Below are 19,501 nucleotides of genomic sequence, written 5' to 3'. Positions count from 1 at the left end.
TTCATAAACACAGTGTTTTAGTGTTATTACTCAGTGTTCTTCTTAAACACAGTGTTTTAGTGTTATTACTCAGTGTTCTTCTTAAACACAGTGTTTTAGTGTTATTACTCAGTGTTCTTCATAAACACAGTGTTTTAGTGTTATTACTCAGTGTTCTTCATAAACACAGTGTTTTAGTGTTATTACTCAGTGTTCTTCTTAAACACAGTGTTTTAGTGTTATTACTCAGTGCTCTTCATAAACACAGTGTTTTAGTGTTATTACTCAGTGCTCTTCTTTTCCAAAACACCGTCCAGCCTCCAATTCCACCGTCTGGAATAGGACTCCATCTCCCCATCCGCTGTTCAGCCCTTCAACCGACTTCTCCAGCGCCACCACACGGACATCTACTCCATACAACTTCTCTTCCATCTCTGTCATTTTAGCAAAACCATATCAACTTTCTTATTCAAATCGAATATTCAGATCTTATTCAAAACCTTCAGTGTTTCCACTGAAATTCAAATTCAAATTTTATTTGTCACATACGAAATCATACACAGTACGACATGTAGTGAAATGCTTTTTACGACTGTCTTACATAAAAAAGTAAAAAAGAAAATGTGTGGACATGAAACATAGGGGATATAGTTAAAAAGTATAGGGAAAAAATTAAATGGTAAAAAAAACTTGAAAATCAACTGTCAGATATGCAAATGCAAATATATGTCTATGTATGTATATATAACAAATATAAAAATATATATAAAATATATATATATATATATATATATATATATATATATATATATATATATATATATATATATATATATATACATATATATATATAGTACAATATAGTATATGTATAGTATATGTGAAAAATAAAACAATATAAATAAATATGTGTAGACTCTATAATGTACAGAAGATACAGTATATGAATATATGTAGATAAAATAAAATGGTCAGCATTGAAATGGTGTTGCAAAAGAGTATAGTATGTACAGTGTGCATATGTAAAATAAATATATAAATATATTGTAGATGTGTATATAAGGCAAAATATAATGTCCAGTTTAACAGGGAGTAAAGTGACAGTGCAGTGTGCACACAAAGATGTACAGAGAAGATGTACAGTGAGTGTTATTGTGTGTACAGAGTAGTACAGAGTACAAAGTATTGCAATATTTGCATGTGCAACAATCAGCTGAGGTAGAATGTTATGTTATGTTGTGTGGGGGTAAGACCAGAGAGTCCAGATCCTAGGTGTACTGGTTGAGGGCCCGAATGGCCTGCGGGAAGAAGCTCCTCCTCATTCTCTCTGTGTTCACCTTCAAGGAACGGAAACGTTTCCCTGACCTCAACAGAGAGAAGAGTCCATTGTTGGGATGGCTGAGGTCCTTCATAATCTTCCTGGCTTTGGTCCAGCACCGCTTGCTGTATATGGTGTCCAGGTCAGGAAGCTCGGTGCGGATGGCACGCTCAGCTGATCGCACCACCCTCTGGAGAGCTTGCCTGTCCTGTTTGGTGCTGTTCCCAAACCAGGCAGTGATACTTCCCGTCAGGATGCTCTCAATGGTGCAGGTGTAGAATATCTTTAGCACCTTTGAAGGCAGTTTAAAGTCCTTCAGGCGTCTGAGATGATAAAGACGCTGCCAGGCCTTCTTCACCAGGGTGTTAACGTGACAGGACCATGTCAGGTCCTGCGTGATGTAGACACCTAGGTACCAGAAACTGTCCACTCTCTCCACTGGGGTCCTGTTAATGGTGAGGGACTGGTAATTCCTCTCCTGCTTTGTGCTAAAGTCCACTATCAGCTCCTTAGTCTTGCTGACGTTCAGGAGGAGATTGTTGACCTGGCACCATACCTCCAGGTGTTTAATCTCCTCTAGGTAGGCCGTCTTGTCGTTATTGGAGATCAGGCCCACCACCACAGTATCGTCCGCAAACTTCACGATGTTGGTGGAGCTGGAAGTGGCCACACAGTCAAAGGTGTACAGCAGGGGGCTCAGAACACAACCCTGGGGGGCTCCAGTGCTGAGGGTGAGTCAGGGTGAGACATGGTTGCCCACCCGTACTGCCTGAGCAGCAGCTTTTCAATGTTATCACTTCTCTCGTGTATCACTTGTGATAAGGCCCTGACCATGTCCGAATCTGGGCTGGACCTGAAAGAAGCAGGACTTTTCTTTTTAGCCGCAGGAGACGCAATTGGAGACACCGACAAATCCGAGGACTCCTTCTCATCCAGGTTTATATCCATGTGTCCACCTTCAGCAGACTGGCCGTAGGCGTGGTCACTGCTAAACGCCGCGGTGTTAGCAGGATTATCCTGACTGAAGGATGGATTTAAATGACGATTTCTTTTCCTTTTCGGTTATATTGAAGATATACTGTAAATATAAAGACGCGTCAGCTCCAGCAGCCATCTTGATCCGGGATTTGAGCATTTCTGACGTCACCGAAAGTGATGACGGAGAGAAGGAGATTCAGAGTTGACTTTTTTTTTACTGAAGGCTGTTTAACCTAGTTTAGCGGTTTATCGAGTTAACCGTGCTACGATGCTACATTCAATAAGTTTAACTGGTGCGGGAATTTATTATTTTATGAAGAAGCGAAGAGATGGAGAGAAAACAGCGGAGCACACGGACACACCGGACCCCGAGGGTAGGACATCTCTCTCTCTCTCTCTCTCTCTCTCTCTCTCTCCCTCTCTCTCTCTCTCTCTCTCTCTCTCTCACACACACACACAGACACACACACACTGCTGAGTTCTGTCCGTTTTTAACACACCACGTTAGTAAAAGTGTTCCAGTCCTCGATGAGCCGAGTGCATGTAAGACTCTAAGCAGTAATGAGTGTATATCATGGAGACCGCGATGTTCTGCTTGTTTGTATTTAGACCCAGTACAGACGGGATCTTTGCTGGATCCAGGCTTGAAGTGTGGGGATGAAACACAGACGGACAGCGCTGTTCCTCAGGTACTGACCAAACCACCATCACATCCATCTCCACTTCTACACCTCAGTAAAACACTCCGTTATGGTCAGTTCAGGGACTCCAGCAGGCGATAGCTATTAGCTAGGTAGCTACATTAGCTTAGCTGTTAGCCTGGATTAGCGTTTATGTGCAGTATGTAACAAGACTCATTATCACCAGAAACAAACAGTTTTTAATCAAATGTTTGTTATCATTTATTTTTAAAAGAATAGTTATTTGTAGTTCTTGCCAGCTGTATAAACTAGCAGACTGTTAGAGAGAGAGAGAGAGGTTTAATGTTAATGTTTAATGTTAAGAAAATTCCTTTTTTTCTTCATTTCTACAATATATTATCAGCATTTCTACACAGTGTCATAATGAACATGGATCTAGCTCATATTCAGTAAGCTGGAGAAACAGAAATAATCATAGTGTAGAAATAATTGTACATGTGCTGATAATAATAAACATGAGCTTCCCAACACAGTCCTGTATTTCTGTTTAATAAAATACTCAATTATCTAACGAACAATTTTACATTAGCATACTGTATCCTGTTTTTAGAAAATTTATATATAAATATTTCTGTGTCTTGGTGAAAAACAAATGTTTCCATAAATATTCAGAATTTGTCATTACATCTTTTCAGAACATTTGATCATCTTTTCATCTGGTGTGTTCATTGTGTTCTGTTTCCCTGAGTTCTTTGTCAATCCTCAAAATGTCTGAAGATGTGTGTAAAAGTAGATGATAAACATTACAGGGGTCTGTGAGCGAGGCTGAGGAGAAGAGTCAGAAGGGGGAGGTGTCCGGTTCTCTGCTGGACAGTGAGAGGTCCATCCTGGAGGAGCAAGTGAGGGAGGTGGAGGAAGTGCTGTGTGAGGCAGAGCGAGAGAGTGAGAGAAAACACAAGGTGAGAGAGAAAAGACTCACAGTGACAGGACTTTTTAAAATAACATGAGGAAGAAATAAATCCTTTATATAACGCTCCCATGTCCGGTCTTGGTGTGTGATGCGTGTGCACGATTCGTCTGTACAACACCAGAAAGGGGCGGAGCCTCTGTCAGTTATATTGGAATGAAATTTAAACTGGTTTATTGGGTTCATTTGAGTTTATCAAAGAGAGAGAGAGAGAGAGAGAGTAATAGCTGGATTTTGGGCTGATTTTTCCCCGTATCAGATGTGATAGTCTCCTCTTGTTCTCAGTGGAGGAACAGCCTCTCTGATGGCTCAGCACAGTTTGGCCCTTGCTGTTTTTAAGACCGTCTTGTCCTTGAGTCTCAGGACTTCAGCAGCGGCCGCACCTTTGCAGTAATCTATGGCTTCTGGTTGCAGCATGTGGTGATGGTCTTGGAGACGATCACATCATCAATGCACTTGTCAATGTAGCTGGTCATTGATGCCATGTACTTGTCCAAGGTGATAGAGTCACCCTTGGTTGCATCCTACCTGAACATGTTCCAGTCAGTGCACTGGAAACAGTCCTGAAGAGCGGAGATAGCTCCTGCTGGCCAGGTTTTCACCTGTTTCAGAACCGGTTTAGAGTGACTGACGAGCGGTCTGTATGCTGGAATTAGAATGACAGGGATGTGGTCCGAGTAGCCGAGGTGGGGGTTGGACTCCACATGGTATGCTCCGGGAAAGTTTGTGTAAACGAGATCCAGCCCCTCTCGTTGAACAGTCCGCATGCTAATGGAATTTAGGGTGCAATGATTTGAGATTTGCATGGTTGAAATCTCTGGCTATAATAAACAGTCCAGCGGGGTGAGCATTCTGAAGATCGCTAATAGCCCCATAAAGTTCACATAGAGCCTACGTAGGATTAGCGTGGTAAATTCCTGAGGTAAATAAAACTGTCATGAACTCCACAAGCAATGTACAGTAACTAGAAACAAGCTCATAGTTCTAGTACCATTCGGTGTTGATGTAAACACACACACACCGCCACCGCAAGTCTTATCACACAGAGCTGCATTTCTGTTAGCACCAAACGAGGTGAGGACGAAGCTTCTCCAGCACATCGTCATGCCGGTTGGTTGTTGCATGATTTCTGTACTATAATAGTGTCTGGCATGAACACCGCTGTCTCTGGTGTCCGTATACCCTCGAAAAAACTCGGGATAAAGACGTGAGAATAGCACTGTTTTGGATCTGGAGTGACCGCTGTGTGATACTGCTGCCCCATTATCTTGGATCTCTGTAAACAGAGGGAACAAGCTGAGAGTTGTTTACTTTCCAGGTCACTCTGGCTGAATCTGAGGAGAAACACAAGCAGGCGACGGAGTCCGTTGAACAGATGCAGAAGCAGGATGCTGACCTGAAGTCCCAGATAGACACACTGAAGGACACAGTGCAGCAGTTGGGCCACCTGCTCACTCAAAAACACACAGAGTGCACTGACACAACAAGGGTAAGTGAGGAAATCCTTTATTCATTAGCAGTTCCTTCAGAAATAAGGTAACTTCACAGGCTTTCTGTACAAAATTCACTTTAATTTAAGATGCTAGTTTTGATATTGACTGTTGAAGTTATATTTGTGAACATGAAGTAAGGTTTGAACTTCTTTTCACCGTGGCTGTGTTTTAGTTGTACGAGACAGAGCTAAACCTTCGCAAGCGTGTGCAGTCCGAGTACAAACAGAAGAAGGAGAAGTTTAATCAGGAAACCAGATCTCTGAGGGTAAACTTTTCTCCTCAACCTTTCCTGGGTTTGTTAGTGTCCAGTGTTTTTTAGTCCTGTTTTTGAGGGCGTTTTGGTTTTGTTGCATGTCCAGGTCGCTCTGAATGAAGCCGAGTGGAAATACGAGCAGGCGATGGAGTCCAATGCTCAGCTGGAGAACTCCAGCCTGAAGGTGAGTTTTACTTATTATGAGTCCAGTACATCATAATCTACTCTGAGGATTACTGCATACTGAGCACTTCCTCCATTTTTAACATCATATCTGAGCTTCTGTTTTTTAAAGACGTTAGCTCGCAAATTCAGCTAGATAATGTGGGACATGGGGGAAACAGAAACCCTGTTATTCAGTGATGGAGCTCTGATGTTTAATCTATTTTCTCTCTGCTTGTCACTGCTTATACAAGCAAGCTGTACATAACCATCAAGCAGTGTTAAGTTTTGATGATTTTTTAAAACTGGAAATTGGATTTGTTTCGATACTAGTTCTCATTTAGACCCTGGATCTTATATTAAACTTATTTAAGGGTTAACTTTTAATGTTACTTACTTTAGTCCATGTGGTGCAAGTCCCCATTTTCTGCTTCACCAGAGTTCACAGTACTTTGTAGTTCCTACTTTCTAACTGACGATGAAACCTCTCCATGGCTGTGTTTTAGGAGTGTGAGAGAGAGAAGGAGGCTCACAGTGTCCTGAAGGTCGATCAGATGACTTCAACACATCACGAGGAGTTACTACAGGTACGTGTTTCATCTCATGACTGCTTAAGTGTGAGTGTGTGTGAGTATGTTGAGTGTGTGAGTGTGTGTAGTTCTTTTTATTCCAAATAAGAGACAGAAGATGTGAAGCAGTAAATAAAGCTCTGTTTGTTGAATTTTCAGGGCATTCAGGCTAAAGCTACAGAGCTTTACAGGGAGTCCCACGATCACCTGAAGAGCGATGAGTTGAAGAACGAGGTGAACAAACTGCGAGAGTCAGTGCAGCAGCTGGAGAGAGAGCTCTCTGAGTCATGCAGGAAATGTGAAGAGATAAAGAGAGTAAGCATTAAAAAGTTTGCATTGAACAGTTCGTTTTGAATGAATGAACATCTGTAAAATGCTGGGTGTCTGTTTTATGAAAGGAAGTGACATATTGTAGATGAGTTTATTGTAGGACATTGTAGAAATATTAAGCAGTCAAGTTTAAACCTTCTTGGCCTGTTTTTTATGGGAGGAGGATCGCAGTATCCAGATGCTTCCGTGCAGAAAGATGATGGAAGTGTTAGAACAGTTCAGTGAGTTAATAAATGTCTCCATGGCTGGATTTTAGGAGTGTGAGAGAGACCAGGAGCATCACAGTGTCCTGAAGTGTGATCAGATGACTTCAACACACCTCTTGGAGTTAGTACAGGTAAGTTTTATCTTCTCATGTTACCATGACTACTAGTGTGAGTTAGAGCTGGGCGATTTGTCCTATAAATTGAATCTCCGATTTTCTCCGATGCACGAACATGCTAAATAACATCAACACGCAATGAACACGCTAAATAACATCAACATGCAACAAACACGCTAAATAACATCAACACGCAACTAACACGCTAAATAACATCAACACGCAACTAACACGCTAAATAACATCAACACGCAACTAACACGCTAAATAACATCAACACGCACGAACATGCTAAATAACATCAACACACAACTAACACGATAAATAACATCAACACGCACGAACACACTAAATAACATCAACACGCAACAAGCACGCTAAATAACATCAACACGCAATGAACACGCTAAATAACATCAACATGCAACAAACACGCTAAATAACATCAACACACAACACGCTAAATAACATCAACACGCAACTAACACTCTAAATAACATCAACATGCAACTAACACGCTAAATAACATCAACACACAATGAACACGCTAAATAACATCATGCACGAACACGCTAAATAACATCAACACGCAATGAACACGCTAAATAACATCAACATGCAACTAACACGGTAAATAACATCAACACGCAACTAACACTCTAAATAACATCAACACGCAACTAACATGCTAAATAACATCAACACGCAACTAACACGCTAAATAACATCAACATGCAACTAACACGCTAAATAACATCAACACACAATGAACACGCTACATAACATCAACATGCAACAAACACGCTAAATAACATCAACACACAACACGCTAAATAACATCAACACGCAACTAACACGCTAAATAACATCAACACGCACCTAACACGCTAAATAACATCAACACGCACGAACACGCTAAATAACATCAACAAGCAACTAACACGCTAAATAACATCAACATGCACGAACACGCTAAATAACATCAACACGCAACTAACACGCTAAATAACATCAACACACACGAACACGCTAAATAACATCAACACGCAATGAACACGCTAAATAACATCAACATGCAACAAACACGCTAAATAACATCAACACACAACACGCTAAATAACATCAACACGCAACGAACACGCTAAATCACATCAACACGCAACTAACACGCTAAATAACATCAATACGCACGAACACGCTAAATAACATCAACAGGCAACTAACACGCTAAATAACATCAACACGCAATGAACACGCTAAATAACATCAACATGCAACTAACACGGTAAATAACATCAACACGCAACTAACACTCTAAATAACATCAACACGCAACTAACATGCTAAATAACATCAACACGCAACTAACACGCTAAATAACATCAACATGCAACTAACACGCTAAATAACATCAACACACAATGAACACGCTACATAACATCAACATGCAACAAACACGCTAAATAACATCAACACACAACATGCTAAATAACATCAACACGCAACTAACACGCTAAATAACATCAACACGCAACTAACACGCTAAATAACATCAACATGCACGAACACGCTAAATAACATCAACACGCAACTAACACGATAAATAACATCAACATGCACGAACACGCTAAATAACATCAACACGCAACAAACACGCGAAATAACATCAACACACACAAAAACGCTAAATAACATCAACACGCACGAACACGCTAAATAACATCAACACGCAATGAACACGCTAAATCACATCAACATGCAATGAACACGCTAAATAACATCAACATGCAACAAACACGCTAAATAACATCAACACACAACACGCTAAATAACATCAACACGCAACAAACACGCTAAATAACATCAACACGCAACAAACACGCTAAATAACATCAACACGCAACTAACACGCTAAATAACAACACGCACGAACACTCTAAATAACATCAACACGCAACTAACACGATAAATAACATCAATACGCAATGAACACGCTAAATACCATCAACACGCAACAAACACGCTAAATAACATCAACACGCAACTAACACGCTAAATAACATCAACACGCACGAATACGCTAAATAACATCAACACGCAACTAACACGATAAATAACATCAACACGCAAAGAACACGCTAAATAACATCAACACGCAACTAACACGCTAAATAACATCAACACGCAACTAACACGCTAAATAACATCAACACGCATGAACACGCTAAATAACATCAACACGCAACTAACACGATAAATAACATCAACACGCAATGAACACGCTAAATAACATCAACACGCAACTAACACGATAAATAACATCAACACGCAAAGAACACGCTAAATAACATCAACACGCAACTAACACGCTAAATAACAACACGCAACTAACACGCTAAATAACATCAACACGCACGAACACGCTAAATAACATCAACACGCAACTAACACGATAAATAACATCAACACGCAATGAACACGCTAAATAACATCAACATGCAATGAACACGCTAAATAACATCAACACGCAACGAACACGCTAAATAACATCAACACGCAACTAACACGATAAATAACATCAACACGCAACTAACACGATAAATAACATCAACACGCAATGAACACGCAAAATAACATCAACACGCAACAAACACGCTAAATAACATCAACACGCACGAACACACTAAATAACATCAACACGCAACAAGCACGCTAAATAACATCAACACGCAACTAACACGCTAAATAACATCAACACGCAACGAACACGCTAAATAACATCAACACACAACAAACACGCTAAATAACATCTACACGCAACGAACACGCTAAATAACATCAACACGCAACTAACACGCTAAATAACATCAATACGCAACTAACACGCTAAATAACATCAACATGCACGAACACGCTAAATAACATCAACACGCAATGAACACGCTAAATAACATCAACATGCAACTAACACACTAAATAACATCAACACGCAACTAACACTCTAAATAACATCAACACGCAACTAACATGCTAAATAACATCAACACGCAACTAACACGCTAAATAACATCTACACGCAACTAACACGCTAAATAACATCAACACGCAACTAACACGCTAAATAAAATCAAACAGGAGCCAGACCACATTTTACATCTGTGTATACGGCACAATCAGGGGCGAGTCTAGGATTTTCATTTAAGGGGGGCTCAGCCCCCAGTGAGGGTATAATAGTAAAATATATAAGTAAGTAAGTAAGTAGGAAACAAAACAAAACAAAACAAAACAAAACAAAACAAAACAAAACAAAACAAAACAAAACAAAACAAAACAAAACAAAACAAAACAAAACAAAACAAAACAAAACAAAACAAAACAAAACAAAACAAAACAGGGTTAAAAAAAGGTTTGACTAACAGGGTAGGATGGTAAACTTATTGCAGCATTCCACTGTATTGCATAGATGTTTATAATATTTGAGAACTGAACAAGACAAATACGAGTCTTCCTGATCACACACACACACACACACACACACACACACACACATACACACACATACACACACTTGTCCTCTGATCCTCGCTCTGCCACACCTCGCTCTGTGTGTGTGTGTGTGTGTGTGTGTGTGTGTGTGTGTGTGAGTGTGTGTGTGAGTGTGTGTGTGTGTGTGAGTGTGTGTGTGTGTGTGTGAGTGTGTGTGTGAGTGTGTGTGAGTGTGAGTGTGTGTGAGTGTGTGTGTGTGTGAGTGTGTGTGAGTGTGTGTGAGTGTGTGTGTGTGTGTGAGTGTGTGTGTGTGTGTGTGTTCAGGCTCTTGACAGATGAAGATCCTCAGTAGTGTCAGATTGTGTACATTGATGTAATTAATGGCAACCAGCTTTACGTTTTGAACTTGCAGGTGTCTCAGGCTGAAGCTGAGGAGAAATTTGAGTACACTGCTCAGCTGGAAAATGAGAACTCTGACCTGAAGTCCCAGGTGAACACACTGCAAGACACAGTGCAGGAGCTGAGCAGACTGCTCGCTGAGACACACAGGAAGTGTGAAAAGGCAAAAGAGGTAAAATCCTTACATTAACCAGGTCCTTTAGACACCATGTGAGGACTCATGGTCGTCATGAGTTACAACACAAGCTATACACCTGAACAAAATCTCAACTGTATTATTCATTTTAATTTTTTTAACTGGTTGTGTTTTAGGAGCATAAGGTAGCAGAGGACATCCTTCAGTTCGTGGAGACCAGGACCAGAAAACGGCAGAGATTTTTAATTCAGAAAAAAAAATCCATTCAGGTACGCTTCTTCTAAACAAATTACAACTGTGTGTGTGTGTGTGTGTGTGTGTGTGAATTGATTCCCCCAAAGTATCTGAATGTGTGTGTAGGAGTGAATAAAGACAAGAAGCTTTGAACCTTTCAGGAATCTCTGGATGAACGTGAAAGAAAATATATGGAGACAATGAAGTCAAAAGATGATCTGGAGGATATTCTACCTCGCCGAACTAATCTAGCCCTCTCATTAAATCAAGACGCGAGAGCGTTGTCAAATGATCTCTCTGACATGCAGTGGACGTTAGAGCAGACAATGCAGGTGAGTGGAAAAAAAAGTCCTTACATTGACCAGTTCCTGTAGCGGTAATGTGAGAAGCGGTGATGTTCATGCTACAGGTTATTTGGGCTTGAGCAAAATAAAATTGTACTTTTCTTAAATAGAAGTGGTGCATGGTAGATGTGAACATTAAGCACATGAGTCTGAACCTCTTCTGCTTCATGGATGTGTTCTAGGAGTTAGAGCAAAAAACTCACCAGCTCGCGCAGATAGATTCCGACTGGAAATGTCTTAATGAAACTGTGATGAAGGTAAGCTTTATTTTTTATTTTTTTTAGAAAATTAAAAAAGCCTAAAATCCAGTCTGAGTGCTATTGCAAGCAATGTCTTGAATTTGTATCTCTATATTTTAAATTCATTTGGTATTGAAGCTGTTTTAGTCGCCAGTTCTCCTTAAGAACTTTTTAAAATTGTCAGTTTTATCCGCATGGTACCAAGTCCTCAGTTTCTACTGAAGTAAAGGAGAATTTAGCAGTTTAGTACTGAAGATTCCTCTTCTGCTGCATTGCTGTGTTTTAGGATCATGAGGCTGAGTGTCTCGCTCACGGACTCCTGAAGGTGCAGTACAGTGAGATGAAGCAACAACACGACAAGTTAGAAGAGGTAAGTTTCGTCTCGTTAAGTCCTGAAAGCAGTTCTGTACTGTGTGTCAGTTATGAGTCAGAAAAGAGGATATGGAACCTTCAGGCATTTCACACGTTTATGATATAATGAATAATATTCAAGCCTGAAACTAGTTCTGTTCTTGTGAACTATGTGTGAGGACTCTTCATGTTCGTGCCCTAGGCCTTTAATAATGAGTTATAATGAGTGGGTGCACATAATAAAAGGTGTTTTAGAAAAATAGCAGAAGAAATAAAAAATTAAATGCCACAGTGTCCTGAGGTTTGACCAGTAACAGAGCCTCCACTACAACACCTCTGAAAAATGTCATCATTGTCTAATGGTGAGTAACAAACTGGCTTGTAAAGCCAACGCAAAGGCTCACCCTGCCCTGACCACTACAACAATAAAGCCACTGGGCTGATCGAATATTCTTGTTCACTCAGAAATGTCTGAGCTGGTATCTGGGAAGGGAGTGGGGAAAAACCACAGTGAGACAGTGACTGAATAGCAAAAGACTTTAAAATTTATTGAGGGAGTATTTATACTGTAGAAAGGTGTAGTATTCAGTGTTATCTACATGCAGCATTGATAAACAGAGACATTAGCAGAAACAGATGTGGTGGTATCTACTGACGGTCTGATGAGTTTGTCATGGAGTGTCTGGTCTCGGCACATGTTTATCAGAACAAAACAGAAAGAATGTTTAGGACAAACAAAAATAAACGGTCATAAACGATTGGTATCACATGGCCAGGGTCTCAAGGATCCTGCCCTGTCTATATAGGCTTATTAGGGGACCATGGGGTAAAAGTAGGGGAAGTAGTTAGGAGTAGGGAGAGACGTTAGAATTTAATGACCACAGGGAAGGAGAGTAGGGAGAGAGTGTAGCGAAGTATGGAGAGCCATTAGGGTGTAACGATCAGAGAATGTTGGGGGAAAGTGGACCTGTGAAGAGGTCTTGATCTTCTTAGGGATGGATGAAATATAGGAGACAGGTTGTGCTTAAGACCTCCATTTCTGTCTACCTTATTGTCCTCAAATGTGTGTCCTTTGTCCTTGAGATGAAGATACACTGCTGATTCTGGTCTTGAGGTATTGCTCCTTCTGTGTTGGTACATCTTCCTATGTAGTACTTGTTTTGTCTCTACAGACTAGACATATGAGTTCCTGTGAGAAGTGCATGGCGGTGCAGTAGTGCGTAGTTTATTTGTTTTGATATTTTATCTTTAAACATTGCAAATAGTCTGTAAGTATGAAGTTCATTAATTTGATGGTAATACGTCTATTTAGCTGCCACTGCTTTTTTCACCTAGTAGATGAGCTACAGAAACAGACTGCCTATTATATTACAACCTTACAAAATATTACTTATTAGGTCCCCATGATGCACAAATCCAGGGTTGCCAGTGTTTTTACTCCAAATTGGGATACTTCTATGAACATGTTTTTCAAGTGCAGACTGAGAATTTGATGTGTTTTAGGATCCATGTTTCATATGCAGAAAGCATTATGGAAGTGTTTAATTGTATTGTATTGTATTGTGTTCACTGATTATAAATGTTTTTTATTTTCTCAACTGCTGTGTTTTAGGATAATGAGCGATTGAGGGAGGCTTACAGCACCCTGGAGTCACAGTATGAAGAATTAAAACACCACCATGGGTCACAAATGGTACGCTTTTACTCTCAGAAAGCCATAAATGTTTGTCTACTGCTAATTGCAAATTATATTTAGGCTAAAATGAAGTTTCTATTTGACCAAAATTCACTTTACTTGGCAGTGAAACAGCCAGTTTAGCAGTAAATTTAAAGGTCTTCTGCTCCATGGTTATGTTTTAGGAGTGTGAGCGAGAGCAGGAGGCTCACCATGTACAGAATGTGCAGTGCCATGAGATGAAGGAATCTTCATCACACACTGAGGAGTCAGTAAGGGTAAGTTCATCTCCTTATATAACCATGACTGTGTGTGTAGGTTGTTGTTCAGTCATGTTGTTACGATATTTGGTCCTTTGTCCCTAACATTCAGTTTGTTCTGATAATTGATGAGTCGAGTTCTCAGCAGTGTGTGTGTTTAAATAAGTAAAGTTGGTTGTCTGACCTGATGTCCCAGGTGGACAGACAGCAAAGCTCAGTGCAGCAGGCGGAGGAAAAGCTCACCGCGATACGGAGGAAGTGTGGTGAGATAAAGAGGGTGAGTGAGTGCAGAAATTCTTTAATCACTTCTTTTAGAAATAACATAAGGACCTTTGTGCTGTGTGATGAGTGAAACCACAGGCTGTATAAACTTAAACTAATGAAAAGGTCTGTTTAGAGTTTAAGATGTGGGTTCCTTTTTTCTGTCAGTGTAAGACTGTAAGTATCCCCTTGTAGAGATAAAAATGATTCAATCCGTTGTGAACCTCTTCTGCTTCATGGCTGTGTTTTAGGAGAGGAAGAGAGAGCGGGAGGATTACAATCTCCTGAAGGCGCAGTGCCAACAGATGGAGGAAACTTTACAAGAGTATGAAGAGTTACTAAAGGTAAGGTTTTCTTATCATGTCTGCTGAAGTACACTGTTAGCTGTGCGTCAGAAAAGTACATTTAAAGGTGAAGTACCTCTGGCCATTTCTCACATGAATATTTAAAAGCAAACATTTAAGCTTCACTATGACCATCTTACTATATTAAATCAGTGTTTTTTCTCACAGACCCACTGTACAGATCTTGGATCCAAAGGCACTACGGATCCCTGAAGCACAAGTGACTGTCGAGGGCCGTGTTTAACATCTGGATAAACAAAGTCATATGATGACAGTGTAATAGTACTTACTATACAGGTACATCTCAAAAAATTAGAATATCATGAAAAAGGTCAATATTTTTTGTCACTCGGCTCAGAAAGGGAACCCCATATATTATATAGATTCATTACACATAGAGTGAAATATTTCAAGCCTTTATTTCTTGAAATTGTGATGATTATGGCTTACAGATAAGGAAAACCCAAAATTCTGTCTCAGAAAATTAGAATATTACATAAGATCAATACAAAAAGGATATTTCAAACAGGCTTCTGAAAAGTATGTTCATTTCTATGCCCTCAATACTTGGTTGGGCCTTTTTCATGAATTACTGCATCAATGTGACGTGGCATGGAGGCAATCAGCCTGTGGCACTGCTCAGGTGTAATGGAAGCCCAGGTTGCTTTGATAGCGGCCTTCAGGTCATCTGCATTGTTGGGTTTGGTGTCTTTCATCTTCCTCTTGACAATAACCCATAGATTCTCTATGGGGTTCAGGTCAGGCGAGTTTGCTGGCCAATCAAGCACAGTAACACCATGGTCATTGAACCAGCTTTTGGTACCTTTGGCAGTGTGGGCAGGTGCCAAGTCCTGCTGGAAAATGAAATCAGCATCTCCATAAAGCTTGTCAGCAGAAGGAAGCATGAAGTGCTCTAAAATTTCCTGGTAGATGGCTGCGTTGACTGTGGACTTCAGAAAACACAGTGGACCAACACCAGCAGATGACATGGCAGCCCAAATCATCACTGACTGTGGAAACTTCACACTGGACTTCAAGCAACATGGATTCTGTGCCTCTCCAGTCTTCCTCCAGACTCTGGGACCTTGATTTCCAAATGAAATGCAAAACTTACTTTCATCTGAAAAGAGGACTTTGGACCTCTGACTTCTGACGTTGTCTCTGGTTCAGGAGTGGCTTGACACGAGGAATGCGACATTTGTAGGCCATGTCTAGGATTCGTCTGAAGCTCCTCCAAATTCTTGAATGGATTTTGCCTGACAATCCTCTCAAGGCTGTGGTTATCCCTTTTGCTGGTGCACCTTTTTCTACCACACTTTTTCCTTCCACTCAACTTTCTATGAATATGCTTGGATACAGCACTCTGTGAACAACCAGCTTCTTTAGCAATGACCTTTTGTGGCTTACCCTCCATGTGAAGGGTGTCAATGACTGTCTTCTGGACAGCTGTCAGGTCAGCAGTCTTTTCCATGATTGTGTAGCCTACTGACCCAGACTGAAAGACCATTTAAAAGCTCAGGAAACCTTTGCAGGTGTTTTGAGGTAATTAGCTGTTTAGGGTGTGACACCATGACTTTCCAATATTGAACTTTTTCACAATATTCTAATTTTCTGAGACAGAATTTTGGTTTTTCCTTATCTGTAAGCCATAATCATCACAATTTCAAGAAATAAAGGCTTGAAATATTTCACTCTATGTGTAATGAATCTATATAATATATGGGTTTCACTTTCTGAACTGAGTGACAAAAAATATTGACCTTGATATTCTAATTTTTTGAGATGTACCTGTAAATATTAATGTGGGTGGACAGAGCAGTCAGGTGTGGGTGAGTTTTGGGCTCCTGAGAGCTCGGCTGTAAGAGCCTGTAGCTCCAGGGTGGCCTGTAGCCTTCAGAGGGCACCTGAGCATCGGCTCAGGTCTTGGAGGAACTCTTGGATAATCTCTGTTATTATATTGGTTATGAAACTTTGAGTTCTGAAGCTTGGGCTCTCCACTCTAGGGCCTCTTTGGCTGGAGGCCCAAAGAGCAGTCCAGGAACTCGGAGCAAACCCTCTACCAACCACACATGATGCTCTATAGTGTTATAGTGATGGACATGATCTACTTCTGCTTCTCAGTCCTCGTGCTGTCAGGAGGGCAATTAGGGCTAGTCGTTCTCAGCAGTGATGGAATGAATACCACACCACAAAGAGAAGAAAAAATTAAGAGACATCTGGAGTAGAAAAAAGAGAACCTCAGTGATGTTTACACTGGGTACAGGAAGTACTACGTCATTGCTATCATATGACTGTGAAAAAAGTCTCGGCACACGCACACAAAACTATATCCAGGTGTTAATCACTGGTCCTGGTGGTTAGAAGCAGTGACATGGAGCAAACACCAACCACCAACAAGTGCTCATAATGAAGACAACAGGAAAAATAAAAATGATAAAAGACATGGCTACATCTGATTAAATTTGTGCAGCTATAATCAGGTCATCTGTGGGTTTATCAAAGCTATTCAATTTATTCCATTCACTTTAAACAGGTTGTTTTTTTTCTTCTTAAATCACATCTATTTAAATGAATTAATTCTTAATTATTATTGAACATCTATCCAATATGGCGGTGGGGCAGTAGCATGCAGCGGCTACTCCAGATTGTTCATTAAGATTATGATTTTTTTTTTTTTATAAAAGACATTATATCACTTAAGAGGAGCATGCTCAGTATGTTCTGAAATCCAGAGTCTCCCATATGAGGATGGGTTCAGTTTTCAGTCTGGTTCCTCTCCAGGTTTCTTCCTCAGATCATCTCAGTTTTTCCTCAGATCATCTCAGTTTTTCCTCAGATCATCTCAGTTTTTCCTCAGATCATCTGTTTTTCCTCACCATCATCACCTCTAAAATGTACGAGTTTCAATTCATATTTATGTCTAACGTACAAGCCGATGATGTTATAATAAAATGAAATTCAAGTGAATTGAAGCCTGGCTTGGTTAGCCGCTGTATTTTCCATTTCTGTTGGAAAGCTCCACTATAAGCACAGAGATATGAAGCGAGAGTCACTGAAGTCTGCTGGAGGGACAGTATACTGCAGTCTGAGGAAAAGAAAGGAGATCAGGATTTAACCCTTGTGGTCCTGGTATATTGACACCCTATTTGACCATTTGTGGATGAAAATGTCCACTAAAATAAACTCTGTAAAAATATATCAGATGAATATTTTTTTCCAAATTTTTTTTGCATAAATCTGTTAATCAACTTCAGTTCTAATCAAAACTACTAAATAAAAAAATCCAGGATTTTAACTTTTTTATTGCCTAATTTTTGATTTTGGAAAAAAACCCCACAAAATGACAGATTTTCAATATAAAAAAAAATTGTGGGCTGAATATTTTTTTACTTTTTATCACAGCCTTGGACATGTCAAAGATTAGTAACAACATTAGCTTTTATGCATTGTTAGTTTTTTTTACAGCATCAGATTTAATTTTTTTCCCCCTATAGGCCCCATAGATTCCCATTATATCGACTTTTTCTGACTGCATAGCCATGACATTTTATAATCATGCATTCTTGATGCTGGTTTTCCCTGTTGGGAAGAAGTAAAAGTTGTAATTTTTACTGTTGATCACAAGATGGCGCCCTTTACCTTTTAGACAGGTGTGTGCAAAAAAAGCTTCGGTTCCGGCTTTTCTATATGCTTTTTTTTTTTTAATACAAGCTCAGGTCAGTCACATACAGGGTCAGATACAGGCTCAGGTCATTCAGGTACAAGCTCAGGTCAGTCAGATACAGGCTCAGATACAGGTTCAGGTCAGTCAGATACAGGCTCAGATACAGGCTCAGGTCATTCAGATACAGGCTCAGGTCAGTCAGATACAGGCTCAGATACAGGCTCAGGTCAGTCAGATACAGGCTCAGACACAGGCTCAGATACGGGCTCAGGTCAGTCAGATACAGGCTGAGATACAGGCTCAGGTCAGTCAGATACAGGCTCAGATACAGGCTCAGACACAGGCTCAGATACGGGTTCAGGTCAGTCAGATACGGGCTCAGGTCAGTCACATGCAGGGTCAGATACAGGCTCAGGTCAGTCACATACAGTGTCACATACAGGGTCAGATACAGGCTCAGGTCAGTCACATACAGGGTCAGATACAGGGTCAGATACAGGCTCAGGTCAGTCACATACAGGGTCAGATACAGGCTCAGGTCAGTCACATACAGGGTCAGATACAGGCTCAGGTCAGTCACATACAGGGTCAGATACAGGCTCAGGTCAGTCACATACAGGGTCAGGTCATAATATGTAAGCCATAATCATCACAATTTCAAGAAATAAAGGCTTGAAATATTTCACTCTGTGTGTAATGAATCTGTATAATATATGGCGTTCACTTTCTGAACTGAGTGACAAAAAAAATTCACCTTTTTCATTATATTCTAATTTTTTGAGATGTACCTGTAAATACTTCCTGTATGGGGCATGTTATACACAATGCTCTCACGTAAATCAGTTCATCCTCTAACTGTATGAAACTCTGAAGGAAATATTTGCCTATTATGGACATAAACAACAGAACAGGGCTGACTTTAGCATTAAAAAAGAAATGTGTAACAAGCTTGTCATTTCTCAGACTCTCATGATCCACATGTTTCTCTCAGCAGTGTATGACAAGCAGACTCTGGATGTGAGTTTTATTAAATTAATGTCTTTATGAAAAACACTGAAATGAAGAGCAGCCAGAAAATGAGTAAGTAAATGAACAG

At 40.2% G+C, this 19,501-nt stretch overlaps 1 protein-coding gene across 1 annotated transcript; it reads left to right on the top strand.

Moving 5' to 3' along the window:
* The first annotated feature begins 2,208 nt into the window (after positions 1-2,208).
* Positions 2,209-16,355, top strand: LOC131348262 (early endosome antigen 1-like). Its single transcript, XM_058383058.1, has 19 exons — positions 2,209-2,649; positions 2,885-2,964; positions 3,726-3,875; positions 5,202-5,372; positions 5,549-5,641; positions 5,736-5,813; positions 6,298-6,378; positions 6,520-6,675; positions 6,947-7,027; positions 10,911-11,069; positions 11,210-11,302; positions 11,429-11,599; positions 11,794-11,868; positions 12,137-12,220; positions 13,814-13,894; positions 14,062-14,154; positions 14,333-14,413; positions 14,649-14,741; positions 14,910-16,355. The coding sequence occupies exons 1-19, from the start codon at positions 2,544-2,546 to the stop codon at positions 14,952-14,954; spliced, it is 1,971 nt and encodes a 656-aa protein (XP_058239041.1). The 5' UTR covers positions 2,209-2,543; the 3' UTR covers positions 14,955-16,355.
* The last annotated feature ends 3,146 nt before the right edge of the window (positions 16,356-19,501 follow it).

The sequence above is a fragment of the Hemibagrus wyckioides genome, linkage group LG28 (genome assembly GCF_019097595.1).
Source record: "Hemibagrus wyckioides isolate EC202008001 linkage group LG28, SWU_Hwy_1.0, whole genome shotgun sequence".
Taxonomy (NCBI): Eukaryota; Metazoa; Chordata; class Actinopteri; order Siluriformes; family Bagridae; genus Hemibagrus; species Hemibagrus wyckioides.
This window is presented reverse-complemented; position numbering and strand designations above follow the sequence as displayed.

What these genes read in the sequence shown, in the direction of transcription:
- LOC131348262 (XM_058383058.1), top strand. Translation starts at nt 2,544, where the DNA reads ATGCTACATTCAATAAGTTTAACTGGTGCGGGAATTTATTATTTTATG. An exon ending in AGTGTGAAAAGGCAAAAGAG is followed by an intron (nt 11,070 to 11,209) that starts GTAAAATCCTTA and finishes GTTGTGTTTTAG; the next exon opens with GAGCATAAGGTAGCAGAGGA. An exon ending in AGAAAAAAAAATCCATTCAG is followed by an intron (nt 11,303 to 11,428) that starts GTACGCTTCTTC and finishes TGAACCTTTCAG; the next exon opens with GAATCTCTGGATGAACGTGA.